This window comes from Onychomys torridus, chromosome 9 (genome assembly GCF_903995425.1).
Source record: "Onychomys torridus chromosome 9, mOncTor1.1, whole genome shotgun sequence".
Taxonomy (NCBI): Eukaryota; Metazoa; Chordata; class Mammalia; order Rodentia; family Cricetidae; genus Onychomys; species Onychomys torridus.
The window spans coordinates 13720337-13744428 of NC_050451.1; the positions used below are offsets into that span (position 1 = coordinate 13720337).

Here is a 24092-nt window from a genome sequence, read left to right on the forward strand (position 1 = left end):
GACTTTATCTTCCAACTGTTGGAGCAGTCGTGAGCTGTTTTCTTCCTGTTGTGGCATGTGTGATTTTTAAGGCCTCATTCTTATTTGCTGTCTGTCTCTTTCATGTGGTTGCATCCTGTATTTGTTTCAGAAGAGAGACAGCCTAGCTCTCTGAAGACAGAGACCTCTGTATTTCCCTCTGCTCTGGCTGAGATCTGTTTTCTTTGTTGTTGTTGTTGCATTTATTTGACTTGGTGCCTGCCATTCCTGGAAAAAGAAGGCTTTCTTCAGATATGCCCTCCCTGTCTGTTCACAGTGAAGAGGTAAGTCAGACTTAAATGGGAAGCTAAGTTTGTAGCCAGCCTCCCTGAGAGAAGAGCTTCACTCTGTGGCCATTTCAGGAGGAACCAGCCATTTCTTTGATGAACCATCAGGCAGAAGGTTTTGGAGCTACTTTCTGTGAAATTATCCAGTCTTCTATTCTTCCTGTGTGGTATCTGAACAGGAGTTAACCGTGAGCACGCTGCAGGCAGAAATATGCTTAAATTCCCCAACCTGGGCCTTATGCTTTATGCAAAGTCATGATTTGAAATGCCTATTTGTCAATTTCTTCCTCAGCTCTCTCCCCAGCAGGACTGAGAGGGGTAGCCCTGTTTTCTAAGGCCAGACAAGGTCCTACACGAACTCTGGTCCCTGTTTATTCATTTCACATGCTCTCTGTCCCTCTCCCCAGTATATGAGTGTGGACACCAGGCTGTGTCTTAAACTATATAGAATAACAGCTTTCAGGCTGTGCTAGCCTTGAAATAATGCACTTTATGAACCAAGAGTGTTGTTGGTTGTTTTTTAATCTTTGTTCTTTTTAACTCTTTGGGGGGTGGGCCCCGCCACCAAGCTCTCAAGTAAATCACAGGGAGGCTTATTCTTACTTATGAATGCCCTAGCCCTCACTTGGCTTGTTTCTAGCCAGCTTTTCTCACAGAGCTAAACAAATGAACATAAAAGAATGCAACACATCTTTGTATCATTAAACAAACGTTCCATAGCATAAATGAATGTAACACATCTTAACGTAATATTCCACAACACAAGAGTTTCTTATTACATCTTTAAAGTTTACTTTGTGTGCATGCTTGTATGGGGGGGGGGGGTTTATTGGTGAAATTATTAAGGCCACTCCACGTAGTTAAAAGGGAGGTTTATTTTGTGGCGCAACTTACAAATGAAGGGATAGGTAGGTTGTAGGGTCTAGCAAAGGTATGGCACAGTCCGGCGGTGTTCTCTGGAGAACTCTGCTCAGTCTATCTCTAGCATCCAGGGTCCAGGCTCCAAGAGCTCCCTCTCCTTAAGATCCTGGGTCTTCAGCGTCCTCTCTCAGACCTGCCTTGTAGGCGTGACCATTACTGAAGCCTCAATGGGGGTTGGAACTTCCAGGCTAAGGCTAGAATGGCTACCCACTACAGGGGGGCACATGCATGACATGGCACTTAGGTAGAGATCAGTGAACAGTTTGTGGGACTTGGTTCTCTCCTTCTACATGGTGGATACCAGGGATGGGATTCAGGCCATCAGACTTAGTAGCCAAGACATTTACATGCTAAGCCCTCTGACCATTCCCAAAAGAACAGTTTCGACCTGAGTTACTATACTCTAAGCCTAAGTGGTAAGATAACATGACTGATCTAGTTAGGGTTACTATTGCTGTGAAGAGACACCATAAACACAGCAACTCTTATAAAGAAAACATTTAACTGGGGTGGCTCACTTACAGTTTCAGAGGTTCAGTCCATTATCATCATGAAGGGGAGCATGGCCACATGCAGGCAGACATGGTGCTGGAGCTGACAGTGCTCCATCTTGCAGGTAACAAGAAGTCAACTGACTGTCACACTGAGGGAAGCATACCAGGCTTTTTCTTTTGAGCCACCAACCAGCTCTCAAATCATGACACAGAGATGTATTACTAGTTATAAATGCTTGGCCTTATCTTAGCTCTTATTTTAATCTGTTTCTCTTTATCTACATTTTGCCTCAAGGCTTTTTACCTTTTGTTCTTTCTGTATATCTTACTTTCCTGCTTCTCATGTCTATCTGGCTGGCTAGTGGCTGCCTGGCTTCTGGCCCCAGACATGTTCCACTCTTTCTCCCTCATTCCCTCCTCCTTCTTTTCTTTCAAGCCTAGATTTCTCCTCCTACTTATTCTCTTCACCCATGAGTCCCACCTATCCCTCTCCTGCCTACCTATTGGACATTCAGCTTTTTATTAGACCAGTCAGGTGCCTCAGGCAGGCAAGGTGAATGCAACACATCTTTACATAATTAAATAAATACAGCACAAACAAATGTAACACATTCTTATGTCATTAAACAAATGCAGCATAAATAAATGTAACACATCTTTGCCTAGTTAAAATAATATCGCACAACTGGGAAGTTTGAGCAAAACAGACCTCCAATCCCACCCCCACAGTGACACACTTCCTCCAATAAGACCACACCTCCTAATACTGCCACTTCCTTGGGGGCCATTTTCTTTCAAACCACCACAATGTCATTATAACTTGTTCATTCAAATAAACAACCACCATCACAAAGCATAAACTAATAAATAATGCATTTGTACCAGTAAATTATCGTGCATGTGAATATATGGAATCATATGGGAAACAGTGTACATGAGTTTATCAGTCATACCAGATGTAAGCTTCTCACCTGAGGCTATAAAAAGGAGCACACAAGACCAAGATACAGAAGGCATACTGACCTACCACCCAATCACTTGTCACAAGTTTCATCCTGAAAAATTGCTACAGCAAAGCACTTCTGCCTTTGTTCCTCAGGCTCCAGCTCAAGCAGTTTCTCTTGCCTATGACAATTGTAAAATAATATTCAAAACTGCCAGCTACCTGACATCTGACCACTCTGTGCTTTGAACAGCTCTACAGCTATGGTGTGTAAAACTCCATATCTGGTTCTCTGCTAAAACTTTCCCTTACATCTAGATAGCTTCTTTGCCTCCACTGAACCCCGCATGCCTCTTTGATCTGTCCAAAGCCATTCGTAGCTCATACTCACTACTCTACCATGTGAAATGCAAAGTGTGATTTCAGAGTTGATATTAATAATTAAGATTAAAACAAAAGAACCAGTGGTTGATCTACCAAGTGATCAGTATACAGACCTCCTGGCAGGAATGAAGATATTCTACAGACATGTGTACCCCTCCACCTTGGCTATGTGACTATGGGAACAATGGTCCCCAAGAAACTGGAATTTTCAGGGATCTCACACTAGGAGAAAGAAAAGGCTGGAGTCTTCCCTCACACAGTTCCGACAACTACCTTGCAAGAGAAACTGAAGGAAAGGCAACAATGATGGGCGGATGACAGGTGAGCCTACACCTTAGCTGGTGCTGCTTAGCTGCACATACCCTCTGTTTAAACCTGAACCTCATGTCAGGGCTCTGAGAATGGAGTGGGGACCATCCCACTAGACCTCTTTATTTGTTCCTCTTCCCAGTGTGGCCTCATCAGACAAATCTCCTTATTACTATTATTTGTCTGTTTAATTAGCCTATTGAGAATGAGTGGCCAAGCTTAACTTGGTAAAGCCGCAGACCCCAGTCTCTGATCTTAATAATTCTGGTAATAGTAGCACATGGTGAATTAAAGTGAACAATAGTGATGTAGCTTGTGAATTAGTTGTTATTCAATAAATTCTCGTATTGTGGAAGGATACAAATGTGTTCACATAGCTCATTAGTGACAATGAGGTTTAACCAGACACACCGGTAACTCCAGGATTCATTTTCATGGAGTCAGATTAGCCTATAGCCCAGTGGCTGAACCCTGGTTCCAAGCAGGTAGTCTGATAGCAGACACATCCTGCTGGCCAACACAGTATTTTTTTACCAAGAGATTCTGTAGCTGGGACAAAGCTAACAAGCTGGTGTTAGGTGGCTATGATTGTTATTAGAGATAAAGGCACTGCAAAACAATTATTCACCTTCCCTGTACACCCTAGAGGCATCCCTAGCTATCATCCCACTGCTCCAGGTTCAGACCTTAATATCTTTCTTCCCTACACATCTCTCTCCATTCTGCCTGATAGCTCAGGCCTTTCTGTTATGATATATTATGCACATGCAGGGAAACATGCTGGGCAGATGGGGGGGGGGGGGGGGCACTGCAGTGTGTAGAAAGTCATTCACACCCAGGCGCCACATCCACTCAGAAATGGTTTATTATAATAGGAGACAAAGAGACAGAAAAGACAGAAACAGAGAAAAAGAGAGGTGTGTGCACCTCATTGTGGGAAGAAGGAAAGTGGAAGAGAGAAAGAGAGATGGGAGTGGGGAGGAGTTTTTCCTTAGAATGAGGCTTTTATGTCAGGACACAGGGTGGCACCAAGGGGCAGGATATCAGAATCTTAACACTTTCTCTTTTTACTTCCCACCCCCTGCAAAGTTGGAAGGAGGAATAGATTTAATATCACGAGGACAAAACAAGTGAACCTCATGTCCTCAGCACTACTACTTACAGTACCTGGTGCCTCCAAATCCTGGACCTCTGGGATTCTGGATTGAGCCAGCTCACTGCCTGCCCCCTTCCTACACCCTCACCAAATTCCTGAGTGTCTTGCCTCTGTCTTGATGTTTTCTTATATCACGTCTCCTCTCTCATTTTTTCTATCCATGTGCTGTATTTTTTTTTTTCTAGCTTTAGGTACTATATTAATGACTAAAAAAATAAAGGTAATATAACTGTAAATCCTTAAACCTATATTTTTTAAAAATGACATTTTGGGGCTGGAGAAATAGCTAAGCAGCTAAGAGAACAGGTTGTTCTTCCATAGGACCAAGGTTCGATTCCCAGCACCCACATGGCAGCTCACAAGTCTTTAACTCTAACTCCAAGAAACCTGATGCCCTCTTCTGGCTTCCATGGGCACCACAGGCACATGGTGCACAAACATACATGCAAATAAAACATGAATAAGCATAAAGTGACACCAGGTAGTGGGGGCTCATGCCTTTAATCCCAGAACTCAGGAAACAGAGCCAGGTGGATCTCTGAGTTCTGAGTTTAGAGGCCAGACTGATCTACAGAGCAAGTTCCAAGACAGTCAGTGTAAAGGTTCTGTCCTTAATTACATCATCATCCTGGGATGTGGGCCAGCCTAAAAAGCGGATGGGCCCTCTATGTGTCTCCCTTTTCTCTTTCCACTCTCTTCCCTCTGCACAGTCTCTGTCTCTGTCTCTCTCCCTGTCTTTCTCTCTCCCTCTCTCCCACTCTCTCTCTCCCTTTCTCTCAATAAAGCCCTCCTAAAAAGGTAACTATGGCTCATGACTTTCCTCCAGCATGTTCCTCTGCCAGCATGGCCGACGCAGGAGGCAGCCAGCCAAGAGCAGCGCCGATTTAACCAACATTCGGTGCTGACTCGGATACACCAACCAAGGACCTACTGACTGCTGCCACTTGCCACGGCCTCCTCCCCTGTCTAGTGAGATTGCAAGACTGGGAGACCACAAGCACGCACACATCCCTCACCTCTGCTGGACTCTTATACAGCTACCACCATTCTCACGGCTGTAGTCTGAGCTATATTCTTTGCAACAGATACCACGGAGACCCTAGGGGTTGTCCTCAGGCTGTGCTAGCAACGGCAGGCATATTGTTGCTCCTGATGAGAAGAAAAATGTCATCTTGGGTCTACCTGGTGGACCAACAGCAGCGCAGTCACAGATCTCACATTCCCTTGACGAAGAGGACAGGAACTTGAGCTGATTCTTAGATCTTTCTCCACTCTCGGGGATGCCCAAGTTGAAGTCTGATCCCAGTTTGTTATTTTAATTTTTTATTTTTCATTTTTCTCTCAGCTACAGCCATGGGACAAAGGGGCGGATACCACGCACTTATATTGGCAGATGGGGTGGGTACCGGTAAATCTGGCCGCATAACAACTTTGTGGTACTGGTAAATCTGGCTGTATAACAGAGTCACGGGAACTTCTGCCAGCAAACGAGCAAATAAAAAGTTACTTTATCTCCAAGCTTTCTGTTAAAGTTCTAAACCCTTCTCCTTCCCCACTTCTGTGTCTGCCACATGCAACCTGCTCTGTCTGACTTCTGCCGGCAGTGGGTGGGCTCAAATAGATGGGCTTGGGCAGCTTCTAAGACTCTTGCCCTAACTCACCTTAACTCCACCCACTCATTTTCAAAATGCCTTGAGAAGCACAGATGGGTCTGAAAGTGGCTAAGATCAATACAATTAAGTTTACAGTAGTCAGGATGGCTCTAAGCAAAAACAAACAAAAAAAAGAAAAGAAAAGAAAAAGAAAGAAAAAAAAATCAGCTTATAGCCTCAGACAAGTCTTCCAAAAGGATCGGTTTCCAAAAGCTGTCCTTAAGCCACCAATCATCAGAGGAAAAACAATTCAGGACACAGAGTAAAATCAGTCTCTTGTTCCCCAGACGTCCCCAACTAAAACTTAAGCATCTGGAGAGCAAGGCTCCTGATCCCATGGGCAAAAGAGTCATTTGTGGCATTTAAGGTGTGCCAGAGAAGAGATAAAAGCCTGAAAACAAAATTGCCAAGTGCTGGCACTCGCTGACTCCCAAAATCTTTTGGGTCCCTGTTTTAAGTGAGAAAAAGGCCACAGGCTAGTGAATGCCCTACCCAGCCATCAACAGCCGTGTTAAAAGTGCGGCCTAGAAAGACAACCAGTCAGCAGACTGCCCCAGGCACCAAGACACATGGGTACATCAAGCTAAGACCTCCAGCAAACCTAGGCTTGGCTACAGACACAGCAGGGAATCCAGAACGCAGCAGGGAAGCGATCCATTTCTTTCCTTCTGGATACCAGAGCCATTGACTCAGTCCTGGGAGTTTTAGGATGTCACTTCTCCTTTCTATTGTTGGGTACAGAGGCCAGCCTTACTTACCTCACCAGATTTAATTGCAATTTGAGAGTTACTTAATGAAAAAAGATTTCCAACTAAGTTAAGAGCTCATTGTCTCACTTCAAAGTTACCACCTGTGTTTCTCATGTGCATACAGATAGGGCCCTGATCTTTGCCTTGTCCCTAATTCCAAAAAAAATTAATTCTCACGTACCATAAGCTTTTCTCTTTCCAGTTGCCTGTTCTAACTCACTGTTCAGCAAATGATACAGGACCACCACAGAACTGGAGTCCAAAGATCATCAAGTAAGAAACTGTAACAGCTAAAAGGTATTTACACCCCCAGACCCAAAAGTGTCTGTCCACTACAAAAAAAACTTTAATGTAAACATCTATTACTATGAGATGCTTTAAAATAATCTGTCTCTGATATAGCTTAACATGTTTCAAAATCCATCTGGACAGGCCGGATCTACCAACATAAAATAATAATGATTTTCTCTCTAAGGTTTTTTTTCTATGTCACCAGCATCTTGTCAGACAGAAGGTTCCCAGCCACAGCCAAGAGGGATACATGTCTCCAGAGCAAAGGGATGACAGACAGCATCCCACAATGCCTGTCTACCTTGGAAGACTCCCCTTCTCCATTCCCCCATGAGACAACCGACAAACGATGCCCCTATTCCCATCTACCTGCTTTTTTTATAATAAGTGAAAGTCTGGGATGTAAGGGTTCTGTCCTTAATTACATCATCATCCTGGGACACAGGCCAGCCTAAAAGGCAGGCGGATCCTCTATGTGTCTCCCTTTTCTCTTTCCGTTCTCTTCCCTCCATGCGGTCTCTCTCTCTCTCTCTGTCTCTCTCACTGTCTCTGTGTCTGTCTCTCTCTCTCCCTCTCTCTTTCTCTCTCTATCTCTTTTCCCCTCTCTCTCAATAAAGCTCTAAAAAGGTAACTATGGCTCGTGACTTTCCTCCAGCACGCTCCTCTGCCAGCACCAATTTAACCAACAGTCAGGCTACAGAGAAACTCTGCCTTGAAAACAAAACAAAATAAATAACAATAATAATAATAATGATGATGACATTTTGTTGTTGCTATTGCATCTGAAACAGTTTTGACTGAGGACTTTTCTCCAATGATCAATTTGTATTTCTAAAAACATCAAGACCCATTCTCTAAGAATTAGAGTCTATAGGCTAAAGAAGCTAAATGGCTTTATTAAATCATTCATCAAGTCCTTACTGAGCATCTGTGAGACTAACAGGCCTTCTGTGGGTGCAGTATGAGAAACAGGGTCCTCACTCAGAGCTTGCCTTCTGGTGGTGAGAACACCAAACAAATAAGTTAAAGTTCAAGAAATTTCACAAAATAATGACCAGTATGTATGACCATGTCTAGGAGACTACCATAGGCCATGGGACCAGAAGAATTTTCATAGGATGCCGAGTGGTCTGACATCCAAGTTACAAGCAGAACATAGTCCAATGAGTACAGGGAAAGACATTTTCCAGACAGCAGGAACAGCATAGACAAAAGCCCAGGTGTTGCAATACACATCAGCCCATTTGAGTATGGTGACTCATTGAGGCTACAGTGGAAAAGTCAGAATTCTACAGAGGGTGTGCTTAAAAGCATCTGACACATAGGAGGTTGCTGTGAGTGATAAAATGCTGAGATTAAGGAGCACAGGGCTTAAGGACAAAACTCAAGTATTCATACTGAGGGGACATTTACATACAGATAGACAGGACCCAGTGGTGTGACTGAAAGACAGCAGGTTAAGAGGGTGTCTCAGGTCACTCTAGCATTTACAACTCAAAAGAAAGAGTTGGAATCAGAAAACAGGACTGATAAAGAAAGCCAAGGTTAAGATAATAACCTAGAAGGAAGGATGCCTGTGAACAACCAGGAAGAGGGAGCATTTAAGGCAACGAGAGCAGTGAGCTGAAATGAAGACTGTGGAAGAAGTTACCAAGGCAAGAAAGCTACCAGAGACAGCTGGGTTCGAAAACTGGAAGCGACTAGAGAATGTGACCAGAGCAGCCCTCGTGGAACAAAGGGACTGTTATCCAGGCACCACAGGGGCCACAGACAACCCACCAGGACATCCAAGGTGAGCGAAATGTGGGATTACAATAGACACTGACAGTGGCTTCTCAGCTTTTTGGCTAAGATCCCTCAAAGATAGACATGGGTAGGGTGGCTTTGACATGGGAAATCCTAAGGCAGTTCCTGACCGACAGAACATTGTAAACACTGTTCCCAACTCTAGTGCATATAGTAAACTGTTTTGACTAAAAGCCCTCCTTCACCTTCACCACAATCTCAGCATCAGGGGCGGCACTCCTCACACTGGCACAGCCCTTCACATTTTACCTAATGCATTTCTTTTTCCTCCTCTGGGCTCCTTGATCTCTGACAACTGTCACCCAGTTCACAAGACACTTCAGATCCCTCACCCATCTAAAGGGATCTTCCAGATAGACAGTTGACTCCTCCCATCAGAGCCAGGAGCTCCAGATTCAAACTGTATTAACTTGCTGTTACAAAGTATTGCTGCCTATATGGCTTACATAAGAAAGTGTTTCCTCACAGATCTAACACACATCAGCAGGGTTGGTTCATTCTAAAGATTCCTCTTGGCCTGCAGGCAGCCATCTTCCTGCTGCTTCACACTGGGTCCTATTTATTCTTCTTAGAAGGACACCAGTCATACTGTATTCAGGTCTACCCAACACTAAAGATTGCATTTTAGCTAAAATTACCTCTATAAGGACTTTGCCTTCAAATGCAGTTATGTTCTGAAGCACTGGGGGCTTCAGACTTCATTGTAGAAGAAGGGGGACAGGGGCAACTGAGCTCATATTGAGAAGATTGCACTCTAGAGAAGGGCCAAAGGGTCAGAACTGGTGTGCTGATTTTCCCACATCAAATTACAATGTGAAGTTCCTACACAAGCCAGCTGTGGGTGACGGGAAGCAGAACGTTAAACAACAGTGTCATTGTTCAGCCTTTTCTCCTCTTGAGAGTGGGACACTACCCAGGAGCCAGTGGTCCACAGCAACCTCACCTCTCAAAGGAAAATGACTGGCCATTCAGTGTGACAAAGGCAAACCTCTTCACAAAGATGGAGACAATAAAGAAAACAGTTTGCAACTACAAATCCACAGAATTGCATCTTTCTCCTCAAGGACTCACTAAAATGGCAACTCTCACAGCTAAAATTACCTAAACATCCCCATTGTTGTGGAAACCATCAGAACTGTTGGGCCAGTCTAAGATCACTGAAGAAAAAGTCCATCTTACTAAGTTGAGCAGTCAAAGGCCAACTCAACCAAGAGTCAACCACACAAATACCCACATTCCACCCAGGAAGGACACTGTCTTGTGCTGGCTACCCAAGGCCCTCTGAAATTATTCAATCCCCCTTCTCTCGATAACCTGTCAGTAACAGCATACTGCTGAGACTTGGTTCTACCTAACCCCAGCAGGAAAAGTCATAGAGACAAATTCTTTTTCTGGAAGACATCAACATTTTTGCTGTATTCTTGTCCCTATGTGCCACTGTACCCTGTGAGAGGCTACATTCCAGAACAACAGGGCTGGAACAATGTTATTCATCCTCCCTCTCCAAGTCACAGGGCAGGGTCTGGCCATAGGTAGTCCTTAAATGCAACGTGGATTAATGACTAGCAAAGACAACAGGGTTTATAATCCATGAGAGGGAGAAGGTGAGCCAGGTCATGTTGTTGTATTCTTGACCGCCTTGTGAAGGTACTACAATGTTTTTAAAGTTTTTATTTCTTTTAATTTTATGTATATGGGTGTTTTGTCTTCTTTTATGTCTTTGCATCACTGTGTTCAGTGCCTGAGGAAGCCAGAAGAGGGTGTTGTATCCCTGAGAACTAGAGTTACAGATGGCTGTTAGCTACTATGTGTGTGCTAGAAATCAAACTCCAGTTCTCTGGAAGAGCAGCCAGTGCTCTTTCCTTCCTTCCTTCCTTCCTTCTTTCTTTTTTTTTCCTAGGAGTGAGGTTCAAGACATAATTTCTCTCTGTATATCTCTAGCTCTCCTGGAACTAATTTTGTAGACCACTGTGGTGATATTGTATTCCCCAAAATATTGTGCACCCTAATAAACTTACCTGGGGTCAGAGAACAGAACAGCCACTAGATACAGAGGCCAGAAAATGGTGGAACTCGCACCTTTAATCCTAGCATTCCAGAGGCAGAGATCCATCTGGATCTCTGTGAATTCAAAGCCACACTGGAAACAGCTAGGCATGGTGACTCATGCCTTTAATCCCAGGAAGTGATGGGAGAAAGGTATATAAGGCGTGAGGATTGGGAACTAGTGGTGGTTAAGCTTTTAGGCTTTTGAGCAGCAGTTCAGCTGAGATCCATTTGGATGAGGAGTCAGAAGCTTCCAGTTTGAGGAAACAGGATCAGCTGAGGAAATGGCAAGGTGAGGTGGCTGTGGCTTATTCTGCTGCTCTGATCTTCCAGCATTCACCCCAATACCCAGCTCCAGGTTTGATTTTATTAATAAGAACTTTTAAGATTCGTGCTACAGACAAGGCTAGCCTCAAACCCAGAAACCCACCTGCCTCTGCCTCCCGAGTGATAGGATCAAAGGCATGCACCACCACTGCCCAGCTGAGCATCTATTCTTAATCACTCAATATATCTCCAGCCCTAAGTCTTCAATTTTCAAGAGGAAAGTGAAATGAGAAATGGAAAGTTTAACTACCATTTATGATCTTATTGGGACCAAGACATTAACATTCGGTGAGGATGTCATCCAGTCATTAAAATGAACTAACCTAAAAGTAAAGGGGGTGGGGGACAGTAAAACCAGAGTGGCCTCAAATAAGGAAAATGGGATAAGGTTGGGGATTGGCAAGGGACTTGGAAGTCAAGAGAAAAGTGAAGAGAACAGAGAAAGAGCAGTGTTCTCGGTGTGTCTTGTTCTGTGATCTTGAGCAGGAGAAACGTCCAGAAGTGGCCTTATAATTGAGAAAAGAGTAGCAGGGTGCAGTAAGTATCTGGCCCCAGGATCTCCTTTTACTAAAGAAGCATTTTCATATGCATGTATATTGCATTCTAAAGGCACCAGTCAGAAGACAGTGGATTGGTATGGACTGGTATGGGGGTTGTTTTGTTTTGGGTTTTTTGTGTGCCTTTCCCCCTCACCTTTATTGTATGTATATATTTGTTTTGCCTGCAGGTATGTTTTGTATCACATGCATGGCAGCATCCACAAAGGTCAGAAGACCACCTAGAACTGGAGTTACAGATTGTTGTTAGTACTCACATAGAGATGTGGGTGTTGAGAATCAACCCTGGGGTCTCTGGAAGAGCAGTCACAGGGCTCTTAAACTCAACCCTTTTTCCAACCCACAAGAAAATGGTTTTCTGTTGTATGTTTTTGTTTTGGTTTGTTTGTTGCCAGGCTCTACTGTTTGGAAGCAGAGCTATGAGCATGCTGGGCAAATGTTCTACTACTGAGCCACAGCTGAATCAGAGATGCTTTTTAAACACAGATGACCAATTTGCATTTTGTTCCATGTGGGCCTTCCATTGCAAGCCCATATAAAGATAATGTGATTTACTTTTCTTTTTCCATTTTTTAAAGTAAATTGTCGGCATTATCTTTTCAACAACCTAGAAAATTAGAAGAAGCTGCCTATACCCTCAAGGCATACCATCCCAAGCAAGCCCATCCTCTATCAACCATAAGTTTCTCAGATTCTCTCCTCTCTAGCCTCCACCCACCCCAACTCTCTTCTACAGAACTGAAACCTCTGCATGGCTGACCCAAGCATGTCGATTCCCCTTCAAGTCCACACCTATGTCCAGCTTCCACTGCTACCATCTACCCAGCCCTCAGCCTGTACAGATAAGTCTTCACTTTTTACTGCAATCCCACCACACCCTACTAATTGAGCCACCACCAATGTTTCTGTGTCCAACCTTTCTTTTCTGCTATAGTCACAGAGTCCATCTCAACTTCATATTTAACCATTGCAAAAATCTCCTAACTGACCTCTTTTCCTGAAGCTATATAACTGGAATTATATTGTCTCCAGCATCCTAAAATTAACCCAGTCATGCCCCTACATAACAAGACATCGTTTTTTGCCCACACTTTTAAAAGTAATGTTCAAAGACTCCACAACCTATCCTTCTGGGCTTATGTCTGATTCCATCTATCACAGGCTTTTTTTCTCATCCACCAGCAGACCTTCCTTTCTCCCACTTACCTCCTCAGCTCTCTACTTTTGTTCATATCAGACTCCTGAAGGTATTCTATATGCCATATTCTAGTCCTCTGGGTGTGGTTGGGGCAAGAGTTACTCAGTCTCTTCCTTGTTGTAAGTTTCTTAAGAGAAAGTAGTTTATCCCTGCTCCCTCACTTCCCAAATATAATATATAAATAATAAAAGTGGTTATTGCATTCCCACATTGTGAATGTTGGAATCATAACATCAAAAGATGCAATAAAAATAATCCAAGTCATTCTCTAACCTGATACACAAATCCCTCGTTTGGGTTCTTTACTGCTGCAAATAAACTACAAGAAAACAAACTGCTCAACAACTTAACACTTCATTCACTTGGGATTCTGTAGGTTAATAATTCAGGCAGAGCTTGGTTAGATGGCTCTTTTGTACCACACAGTATCAGCTGAGGTTGGATCCTTAGCTGAGCTCATTCCCTGGGATTGACTGACAGAAAAAGGGGGGATTCAGCATGTGCTGCCTGCTTTAATACCCTCCACATAGTTGCACAGGCTTCCTTTCAACAGGGTAGCTTGGGGTATAGGACTATTTATGAGCAGCTCCACAAGTGAACACTACAAGAGGTATAAGTAGAAGCTTGGGTCTCCTGCAGGCTGTCCCCAAAAGGGGCATGGACAGAATATACCCAAGTACCTTGTACATACAGGAAATCTAGCCAAAGATGTTCCCTTTTCATTTTATCCTAACCCAAACTGAAAATACCCTTTATTCAACCAGGAAAAATTAGGAAATACTAAAACACAATTTGCTTATTTGAATTTATAAATCCATTAATGTGAATAAATTTTTAAGCAATTGAGCACTAAATTTATATTAATAATGACATAATCTATAAAAAGTAAGACAAGGGGCTACAGGGATGGTCCAGGGGCTAAAGGGGTGCAATTTGTTTGTTTGTTTGTAGACTGGCTCTCTCACACAGTTCTGGCTATCCTAGAACTCACTGCATAGACCAGGCTGGCCTCGAACACACAGAGGCCCACCTGCCTCTGCTTCCTGAATGCTAGGATTAAAGACATATGCCACTATGCCCAGCTGGTTAAAGGATTACTGTTCTTGCAGAGGACCTGGGTTCATTTCTGGCACCCACATGGTGGTTCACAACCACCTGTAAATCCAGTTACAGGGGATCAGATTCCCATTGGCCTCTGCACACACTGTGCACATGAACTTGTGCAAATGTACACATACACAAATAAATAAATCTTTTTTTAATAAAAGGGAAAAATATGGGCATGTGAAACCTTAGTAGTTTTATAAACATTGGTATGCTTTAAATACAAAGCAAAAATGGAAAATATTGTTTGTTTTGCATTTCTGAGTTAAATTTGTTTGTATATTTAAATCCTTTGTTTAAAAAAATTCTTGATTTTTATACAGCCATCGTGATCTCAGTGCTCATGCAAAAGACTAAGGTAGAAAGATTTTGAGTTTGAGGCTAGCTGGGCTACACAGCAAGTTTCAGGTTAGCCTGGACTATATAGTGGGACTATGTCACAGAATAAATAATCAGTTAAATCAACTATTTGCAAAAGGGTTTTAAATAGAAGTTATAAAGAATTGTTTCTATTACACTCCACACATCAAAGCTTTTCTCAAGGCCAATACAGACTTAAAGGGAAAGGAATACCCCACCTCTAAAAGGAAAATTGGCGCTGGGCAGTGGTGGCGCACGCCTGTAATCCCAGCACTTGGGAAGCAGATTCAGGTGGATCTCTGTGAGTTCGAGGCCAGCCTGGTCTACAAAGCGAGTTCCAGGACAGTCTCCAAAGCTACAGAGAAACCCTGTCTCAGGGGGAAAAAAAAAAAAAAAAAGGAAAATTGGCAAAGGATTTGCTGCCAGCCATATTCATCCCAGCAGAAAATCCTTCTGAGACAACATTTCAGCACATCTTCACTACTTCCTGGGATTTCCACAATGAAGAGTGGTGTGTGAAAGAAAGACCACACACACACACACACACACACACACACACACACACATCACACCACACACACACACACACACACACACACACACACACACGCACTACACACAAACCACAGATCACACCACACATAAACCACATATCACACCACACACACACACACCATACACACACCACACACACACACACCACACACAAACCACACATCATACACATACCACACATACATACCATACACACACACCACACACATCACACACACACCATACATCACACACATATCACACACATACCATACATCACACCATACACACACATCACACCACACACACACATCACACCACACACACCACACATACCATACACACCACACACACATACCATACACACACACACACCACACCACACACATACCACACACAAACCACACATACATACCCATACACACACACTCCACACATCACACACACACCACACATCAAACCACACACACATCACACACACACCACACATCAAACCACACACATACATACCATACACACACACACCACACACACACACACATCACACCACACACACCACACAAACCATACACACATCACACACACCCCACACACAAACCACACATACATACCATACACACACCACACACACACACCACACACAAACCACACATCACACACCCCACACACAAACCACACACACATACCATACACACACCACACACACACACCACACACAAACCACACATCACACACACCACACACAAACCACACATCACACACAAACCACACATCACACACACACCACACACACACCACACATATACATCACACACCACACACATACAAACATACACCACACACACAAACCACACATACCACACACAAACATCACACACATGCACACAACACACACACATACACACCACAAACACATACATACCACACACACACCACACACATATATACACCACACACAAACCACACACACCACACATACATACCACATACACACATACCACACACACATACCACACACACCACACACATACAAACACACACCACAGACACACACACACATACCACACACACACACACACACACACACACTCTCCAGACTAGACCAAGCCACCTGGAGCACTTCCTGAAATAGCACCTCCCCTGCAGTCTCACATTTCTGAGGCTTCTCAAAGTGAAGCCATGCTAAATCAAGGTGCCTACTTCTATTAAAGTTCAAACATGCATATTTAGCAACTTGAATTTTAAAACAAAGATACATACATCAAAACTAGAAGCTTCTTTGGAAATAACACCAGATACACATATTTGAGTCCTTTGGTGGCCTGAAGGTCTGGCCAGGTGGCCTCACTGATACCACTGTGAGACCTGGCAGAATACCCCCCAGTATATCACCCTTCATCCCTGAGGCTTTCCAGGAGACCATCAGGCAGAGAATCTCTACCAGTAACATGACCTGTCTGTGATCTCCCTGTGCAGTGAACTCAAGACCCAGCTCTATCTCACCTCACTCCAAGTATCTAGACTCAGCCCAGTGTGTGGAAAAAGGAGACCAAAATGGAGCCAACAATGACAACTCTTAGAGATGCAGAAAATGGACTACTTTTCTTCCTCAGCTAACTTAAAGCTAAATCATCCGTAAACCTGGTTTATATATTGTAAATTATATATATATGTAATGCATATATAAATTATAGAGATCATATATAAATCAAGTATAAACCTCTCTCCACACTTGGATCAGAGAGAGTATAAAGTGAGAGGAGGGGAGGTTGGCACCTGATGTATAAAGTGAGGACAGGACTTACACCAAGGCATAATTAAGGGGAAGGTTTCTATTTAGATATGGGGAGAGTACAGCCAGAGGCATCTGGAAGAGTCTAAAGCAGAGGCAAAAGTAGTAGACTGAGCATGGCCAGCAGGATGGACTGGGCCATGACGGGGTTGGGGGATGAGAGGGGGGCAAGAGAGAGAGAACTAGGAGAGAGCCAAGAGAGCACAAGGCTGAAATGGGTAGGGTTGTATAGGAATGAGGAGCTGGGGGAGGAGAAGCCCAGGAGCTGAAGGAGGGTTGAGGGGGTGGGGGAGTACGTGCCAGGATGAGAAGAGCTAAGAACAGCCAGAGGTACCGAGGGAGCCTGGAGCCAGCAGCAGGCATTCTGTATGCTAACATTTGTCCCAAGTTTCTTTTGAGCTGACAGATAGGACATGCCTCATAGTTTTACTCTTGACTACAATAGGTATAATAGCAATGGCTATGGTTCTGACAGGCCCTTCCTCAGAGGAGATGCACGCAGAAGGGCTTAACGTGTTATCAGGCCATGAGGAAAACACTAACCTCCATCTATCTCTAAAAATGGAGGTCTTCTTGGAACACAGCCACATGCATGTGGTATAAAGTGACTATTATTGCTACAATGCAAACTGAGTAGTGCCACAGAGCTGGCATGGCTCCTATAGCCTAAAAATCCTACATGGCAATGTTCAGAAAGTACCCAGCTGACCCTTGAGTTAGAGTATCGTTATCTATGTAGCCTTCTTTTAAGTTGTGCAGCAAAACAATGACAAAAAGATGCACAAAAGTATGTATAAATTTGTGTGTGTGTGTGTATATATATATATATATATATATATATATATATATATATATATACACATGCACATACACATGTGTGTCTGTGTATACACATGTGTTTATATATGTGTATACATATGTATATAGATGTGTACAGGTATATATGTACTCAGTTTTTATCAGGGTTCAGAAAAACTTAGAGGTTTATAGAAGTTCCTAAGACTGTTTGGAACCAGGAAACCATTGATTTTACAAGTGTGTAAATAAAAAAATTAACAAAGACAAAAGTGGCTTTGGATCACAAGAGAAACAACACACTCCCAAAGACTATTCCACACCTGAATATGTTTTAAAATGTCCATTTTCCACAAACACAGCTATAGCGTGATGTATTCCCAGTCAAAATCTCCATGAATTATTATTTGAGGGGAAAAACAGTAAGAAAAATAGTTTAAAAGTTCTGCTGGTAAGAAGAAAAAAATATAAGTGAGGTTATTTGCCAAAAACATTTTGAAAATAAAGCAAATGATGGGGTTCTTACCTAAATAGATGCTAAAAATTAATTTAAAGCTATGATAATAATTCAGCAATTATTCTGGTCTGGGAATAATAAATCATAGGGGAAAACTGCAGAGATCTGGGGCAAGAAAAGAGCAAACTCCAGCCATGACAGCAGACAAAAGGAGACGGGGAGGCACAACCACTGCAGTAACACCAGAATAGCTGGGAAAAAATAGTCAGAGCACAATACTATACACTCTCCCAAGATGGAGGAAAATTAAATATGGAGACACAAGAGCATGAGAGGTATAAAAACAAATGTAGGGAAGCTTTCTGGGCCTAAAACAAATGATAAAGAAAAAGATTAATGAGCTTGGCTCACAAACATTTTGAGCTTCTATACATCTGAAAATATGATAACCCAAACTAGGAAAAGCAATAGCTGCTGAGGAGCTGATCTCAACTTCCTCACTGTGCTATTGTTAGGGAGGAAGGAACAGGTTTTTAAATGGGCCATCTGTAAAGACACTGGCAAGTGAAACTCAAAGCATAACTCCTTCCAAAGCTGCGCATGGAGAGACCGGACCAAACTCCAGTTTAGCTTCCAGCTCCTAAGATCATGCTCCCGGGATGACTCCAGACCCACTCAAGGGCCTGCTTGAGAAAGCTTGATGATGCCAGAAAAATGTGCAATGTGGTCTAGCCTGCACCTGACGGCTGTCTGTGCTTACAGCACTCCTTACAGGGAACTTACAGTTGTGATGACATCTCTTTCAACTCAGAAGCATGTGTCTGGATGCCAAGAGCTTCTTTGGCACTGTAATCACCAGTAGGAAGTGCTCCTTCCCCCAGCTTCTGAGGGAGGATAGACGCCCCACTTCACCAACTGCCTGGCCTAGGGAACTCAGCATCTCGTTAGAAACTGACCTGCTTCTAGATTCTTTCCTCCCCTAGCACTGCTGAGAGCAGGCTCTCCCCTGCCCTGCCCTCCAGTGCTCATTCCCACAAATCACGACAAATGTTGAGGGATCGCAGTCCCCCCACACACACACACTGTCAGTAGTCACCAAAAAGAAAAATCTTTTGTGTTTTGAGGTTTTGGGGTTTTTTTGTTTTTTTTTTGGCAAATGTTGAATATGAAACCCAGGGCCTTGTGCATACTGTATTGCCAGCCTCATCTCTGTTTTCCTGCCTTGACTAATGTCCAGCTGTGTTTGATTTCAACAATACAATGTACAAAACAGTACAATGTAGGAATTGAATGTGACTTTTTTTTTGTTTTCTGCTTATCTGTATTTGTGTGTGTGTTTTCTAATAAATAAATGTATTGCACCTATAACAAAAAAGAATGTTTCCAGGTGATTTAAGCTTCCCAACTGTTGTGGTTTCCTTTCTGTTTTAGGATAAAATACCCTAACAAAAACAACTCAGGAGGAAATTGTGTAGCTCACAATTATAGGTTGCAGTTCATCACGGTGGGAACTTGAAGCAGCTGGTTACTAGTAGAGAGAACGGATGCCTACATGCTTACACGCAGCTCACCTTCTCTTTTCTACAGCCCAGGGTTCAAGCCCAGGGCACAGTGCTCCGTTTCTATTACATTCAATTAATGTAATCAAGATAATCCCCCACAGATAAGCAGAGGAACCAACTAATTTAGACAGTTCCTCATGAACACTCCCTTCCCAGGTGATTCTAGACTGTGACAAGCTGATGATTAAAGCCAACCATCACACTACCAGAGAACAGGGAAATTCATTTACCAGTTTCAAAACCCTATAGATCTAGTTAATAACACCACATGTCCAGACATTCCTAAGTCAAAAATGTACTTATGTCCTCTCCCTAAATCTTCATAAAAAAATAAAAGGCTTTCCAATCATGCTGGCAAAAATGTATAATCCTAAGACTCAAAGAGCAAGGTAAGTGAATCTCTGGGAGTTCAAGGTCAGCCAGGATTACCTAGTAAGACCCTGACAAAACAAACAAATCCAAAGTAGACTATTCTCCTACCATTTAACAAAAGGAAGTCAATAACTCAGAGTAATTTAGCAAAGGTACTGGCTCCCTTTGTATGTCAACTTCCCACAAGCCAGAATCATCACAGAGGAAGGAGCCTGGAAGACAAGCTTTGTGGGCTGCAGAGGGCAGAGTCAGAGAAGTGATCCAAGCCCTTTGGAGTAGTCCAGAAGATTGTGATTGGATCCCAGATGGTAAGAATGTGACTGTGCTCTGATTTTTCCCTCTTCAAATAAGAAAGTACTTTACTGGAGCCCACAGATGAGAGACTTTTAATTTAAAAAGACTGGATTTTAAGAGATTGGCTGTTTTAAAGGGGCTGAAATTTTAAGGTGTTTGAATTTGTAAAGACTGTGGAACTTTTAAAGTTATTTATGTTCTTAATGTGAGATTTTGTGGATAAATAAGAAAGTAAGGAGTGTAATGTGTTTGTGTGATGTGTTTGTGTGTCCTGTTGACAAGGGATCAGTTGTACTGGCTGATTTTGTATATCAACTTGATACAAGCTAGTCATCAGAGAGGAAGGAGCCTCAGTTGAGGAAACGCCCCCATGAAATAATGCATTTTCTCAATTAGTGATCAATGGGGTAGTGCCATCCCTAGACTGGTGGGCCTAGATTCTGGAAGAAAGCAGGCTGAGAAAACCATGGGAAGAAAACCAGTAAGCAGCATCCCTCCACAGCTACTGCATCAGCTCCTGTCTCCAGGTTCCTGCCTTGCTTGAGTTCCTGTCCTTACTTCCTTCGATGATAAACAGCAATGTGGAAGTGTAAGCTTATAATAAGGTTTGTAGACAGGTCCATAGGGTCAAGGAAATTGGCTCAAACTAGTTGCCAAGGCATGCACATAAGGTACTTCCTTATGAGCCAACCAATCTGGAGTCTGCCTGAAGGCCTAACCACAGATGCTGTCAGAGTTCCTAGTCACTGTCAGAGTTCCTGATAGTGCCCAGCCAAAGAGGGACGACCATGCAATGCCACCAGATTGTGACACCAACTGGGTGCTAGGAGCAGGGTGTATAAAACTTTCCCCATTATTAAATAAATGAGTTTGTTGTTTTCCTTCAACTTACTCCCAGTGTCTGTACCATTGATGCTGCATCTTCACACACACACACACACACACACACACACACACACATACACACATACACACATACACACATACACACACACACACACACCGAGGGAACTGTTAGAATCCAGCTTATGTTGGATTCTAACCAACCTCTTTTTGGTCATGGTATTTTGTTGCAGCAGTAGAAATCCTAACTATGACAGCAAATATCTCGGGGTCATAAAGCAGTTAGTAGTAGAACTGGAAGTGAATTCCAGCTAATCTGGTCAGAAGTTCCTGGGGCCTCATTTCACAACATGCTCAATTTGGGATGAAGAAGACCAATATTCTGTTACTAACTCTCTACACAACCACTATTATGTGTGGCCTTGGCAATTCCTTTTCCTTGTCTGGCCCTCACTACTTCATCTATACAACAAGAAGGAGATGGGCCTAAGGGGTGTCAACTTCCTTCCTGCTCAGGAATGCCAGATTTCTATCTTATCACACACCCAAGGCCAACCAATGGACAAGAACAGATTCCAACCAGAAGCAGCCACAATAAACTTGGATGCTAGAGCAGGGACCCCTCACAGGTGTCCCATGCACTGCCCTGTCACAGGAATCTTAAAGAGTCTTATTAATAAAATCAAACCTGAGGCCAGTTATTGGGGTGAACACTAGAAGATCAGAGAAGCAGAACAAGCCACAGCTTCCTCACCTCACCAGTTCCTCATCTGGTCTTGTTTCCTCAGACTGGATGCCTCTGAGTCCTCAACCAGAATGAATCTCAGCTGAACTGCTGCTCCAAAGCCTATAAACTTAACCAGCCAAAATGCTTAACCAGCCAAATGCTGAACCAACCAAATGCTTAACTAGCCAAATGCCTATAGTTTCTGGTCTTCACGCCTTATATATCTTTCCCTTTCTGCCATCACTCCCTGAGATTAAAGGCTCACTTTCTGGGATTAAAGGCATGTATCCCCATGCTGGCTGTATTCTTGAACACACAGAGATCCGCCTAGCTCTGCCTCCCAAGTGCTGGGATTAAAGGCATGCACCACCACCACCACCCCCAGCTTCTGCTATGGCTTGTTCTGACCCATTTTCTAGCCACCACTTTTGGGCTCTGTATCTAGTGGCTGTCTGTTCTCTGACACCAGATAAATTTATTAGGGTGTACAATGTATTGGGGAACACAATACCACCACATTTCCCCTGTTTTGTCTAAAATTAAAAAAGGTTATAACTAATACAAGAAAAATCATATCCAATATGCACATACAATATACACAGTCAAGATTACATTAATGATATCTAGTCCATTAACATTTGACAGATTCAAGTGAAAAACTCCATTATATATAACAATGTCCAGTCCAGTAATATTTGATAAACTCAGACAAAAAATTTTCATTACTTATCCTATTTAAAACCAGTAGTTCCTTTTTTAAAAGTAGATTCCATAATCTCCCTTTTTAATCTTATCATATCCATATCCCACCTTGAATTCCTCATGTATACGTTCCTCCAGGATTTTGGCAGCCTTGCGGTCCTCCATCTCCACTTTCCACCTCTCTGCTAGGATCCGGGCTTTCTCATTGGCCAAGGCATCCCGGAACTTCTTGGTGATCTCTGCTTCCTTCTGTCTCCTTCCAAGAAAGCAGCAGCAGGGATGAGCTTAAGTGGAAAACTAGAAGATCATGACACAATGCAACTTCAAGTAAAAGCAATGAGCAGCCTTCCCTTGGTACCCAGAACAGCAAACACAAAGATTACCATAGCTCACAATGGCAAAGGAAGGGGGAGGTGACACTCACATAGAGACAGAAGGGGAAACCAGCAAGATCATTCTGCAAGCTCAGAAACAAGAAGTGAAAATCCTATTTCTCATTCAAGTAGCTGAAGGTGCATATAGTAGATGTTCAGCAGAGGTTTATGAAAAGAAATGATGAGTCGGGCAGTGGTGGTGCACGCCTTTAAAGCCAGCACCCGGGAGGCAGACGCAGGTGGATCTCTGTGAGTTGGAGGCCAGCCTGGTCTACAGAGTGAGGCAGGCACCAAAACTACACAGAGAAATCCTGTCTTGAAAAAAAAAGAAAGAAAGAAATTATGAGGAATTCAAATATCTATCAAAAACACAAATAAGTTGCATTCCTGTGTAATAGAACACTACTGAGAATCTTCAACAGCCTTAGAATTTGAATCGGTGGGATCTATCAAGGTATAAATAAAACTTTTTGCCTCTTAAATATTCTTCATGGTTAGCTTGGTTAGTGGGTGTTCTTGAATTCATTATAATCTTTGGTTTTGTTTGCATTTTTACAATTTTACAATTAAAACACCATCATTCAGACTTGATGGTGGAGGACGCTAAAGACATGGATTTCCAAGTTTGTCAAGGAAAAAAAAATGTTAAAAGTTGTTGATGAAAATAGTCTGACTCTAAACTTTCCTGAGGGCTCAGCTGTCCTTCTACTGTGAATGCATAAATTATATGCAGAGGAACAACAGAAGCCATGGTGAAACATTACTACTAGACCATCCCTGTGAGAACTTGCCAGAGTGGCTAGGGCTGTGGAAATGGTTCAGTTGGTAAAACACTTGCCATGTGAGCACAGGAAAATAATTCAGAGCCCTCATACAAATCTGGATGCAGTAGCACATGCTTATAATCCCAGCACTGGGGTGACAGAAACAGGAGGATACCTAAGACTTACTGGCTACCAAGTCTAGCTGCATTGGTGAGCTACAGGATCCCTGAAGACCCTGCCTCAAAAAATAGTGTGGAGACTGATAGAAGAAGAC

General features: G+C 43.0%; 1 protein-coding gene across 1 annotated transcript in view; it reads right to left on the reverse strand.

Annotated features, from left to right (window-relative positions):
• Window positions 1-24092, reverse strand: part of Sh2d4b (SH2 domain containing 4B) — a 98772-nt gene that overhangs the window by 51112 nt on the left and 23568 nt on the right. Inside the window, exon 3 of the mRNA XM_036198623.1 lies at window positions 22789-22936. Coding sequence (XP_036054516.1) covers window positions 22789-22936 — 148 coding nt within the window. The remainder of the gene's footprint in view (window positions 1-22788; window positions 22937-24092) is intronic.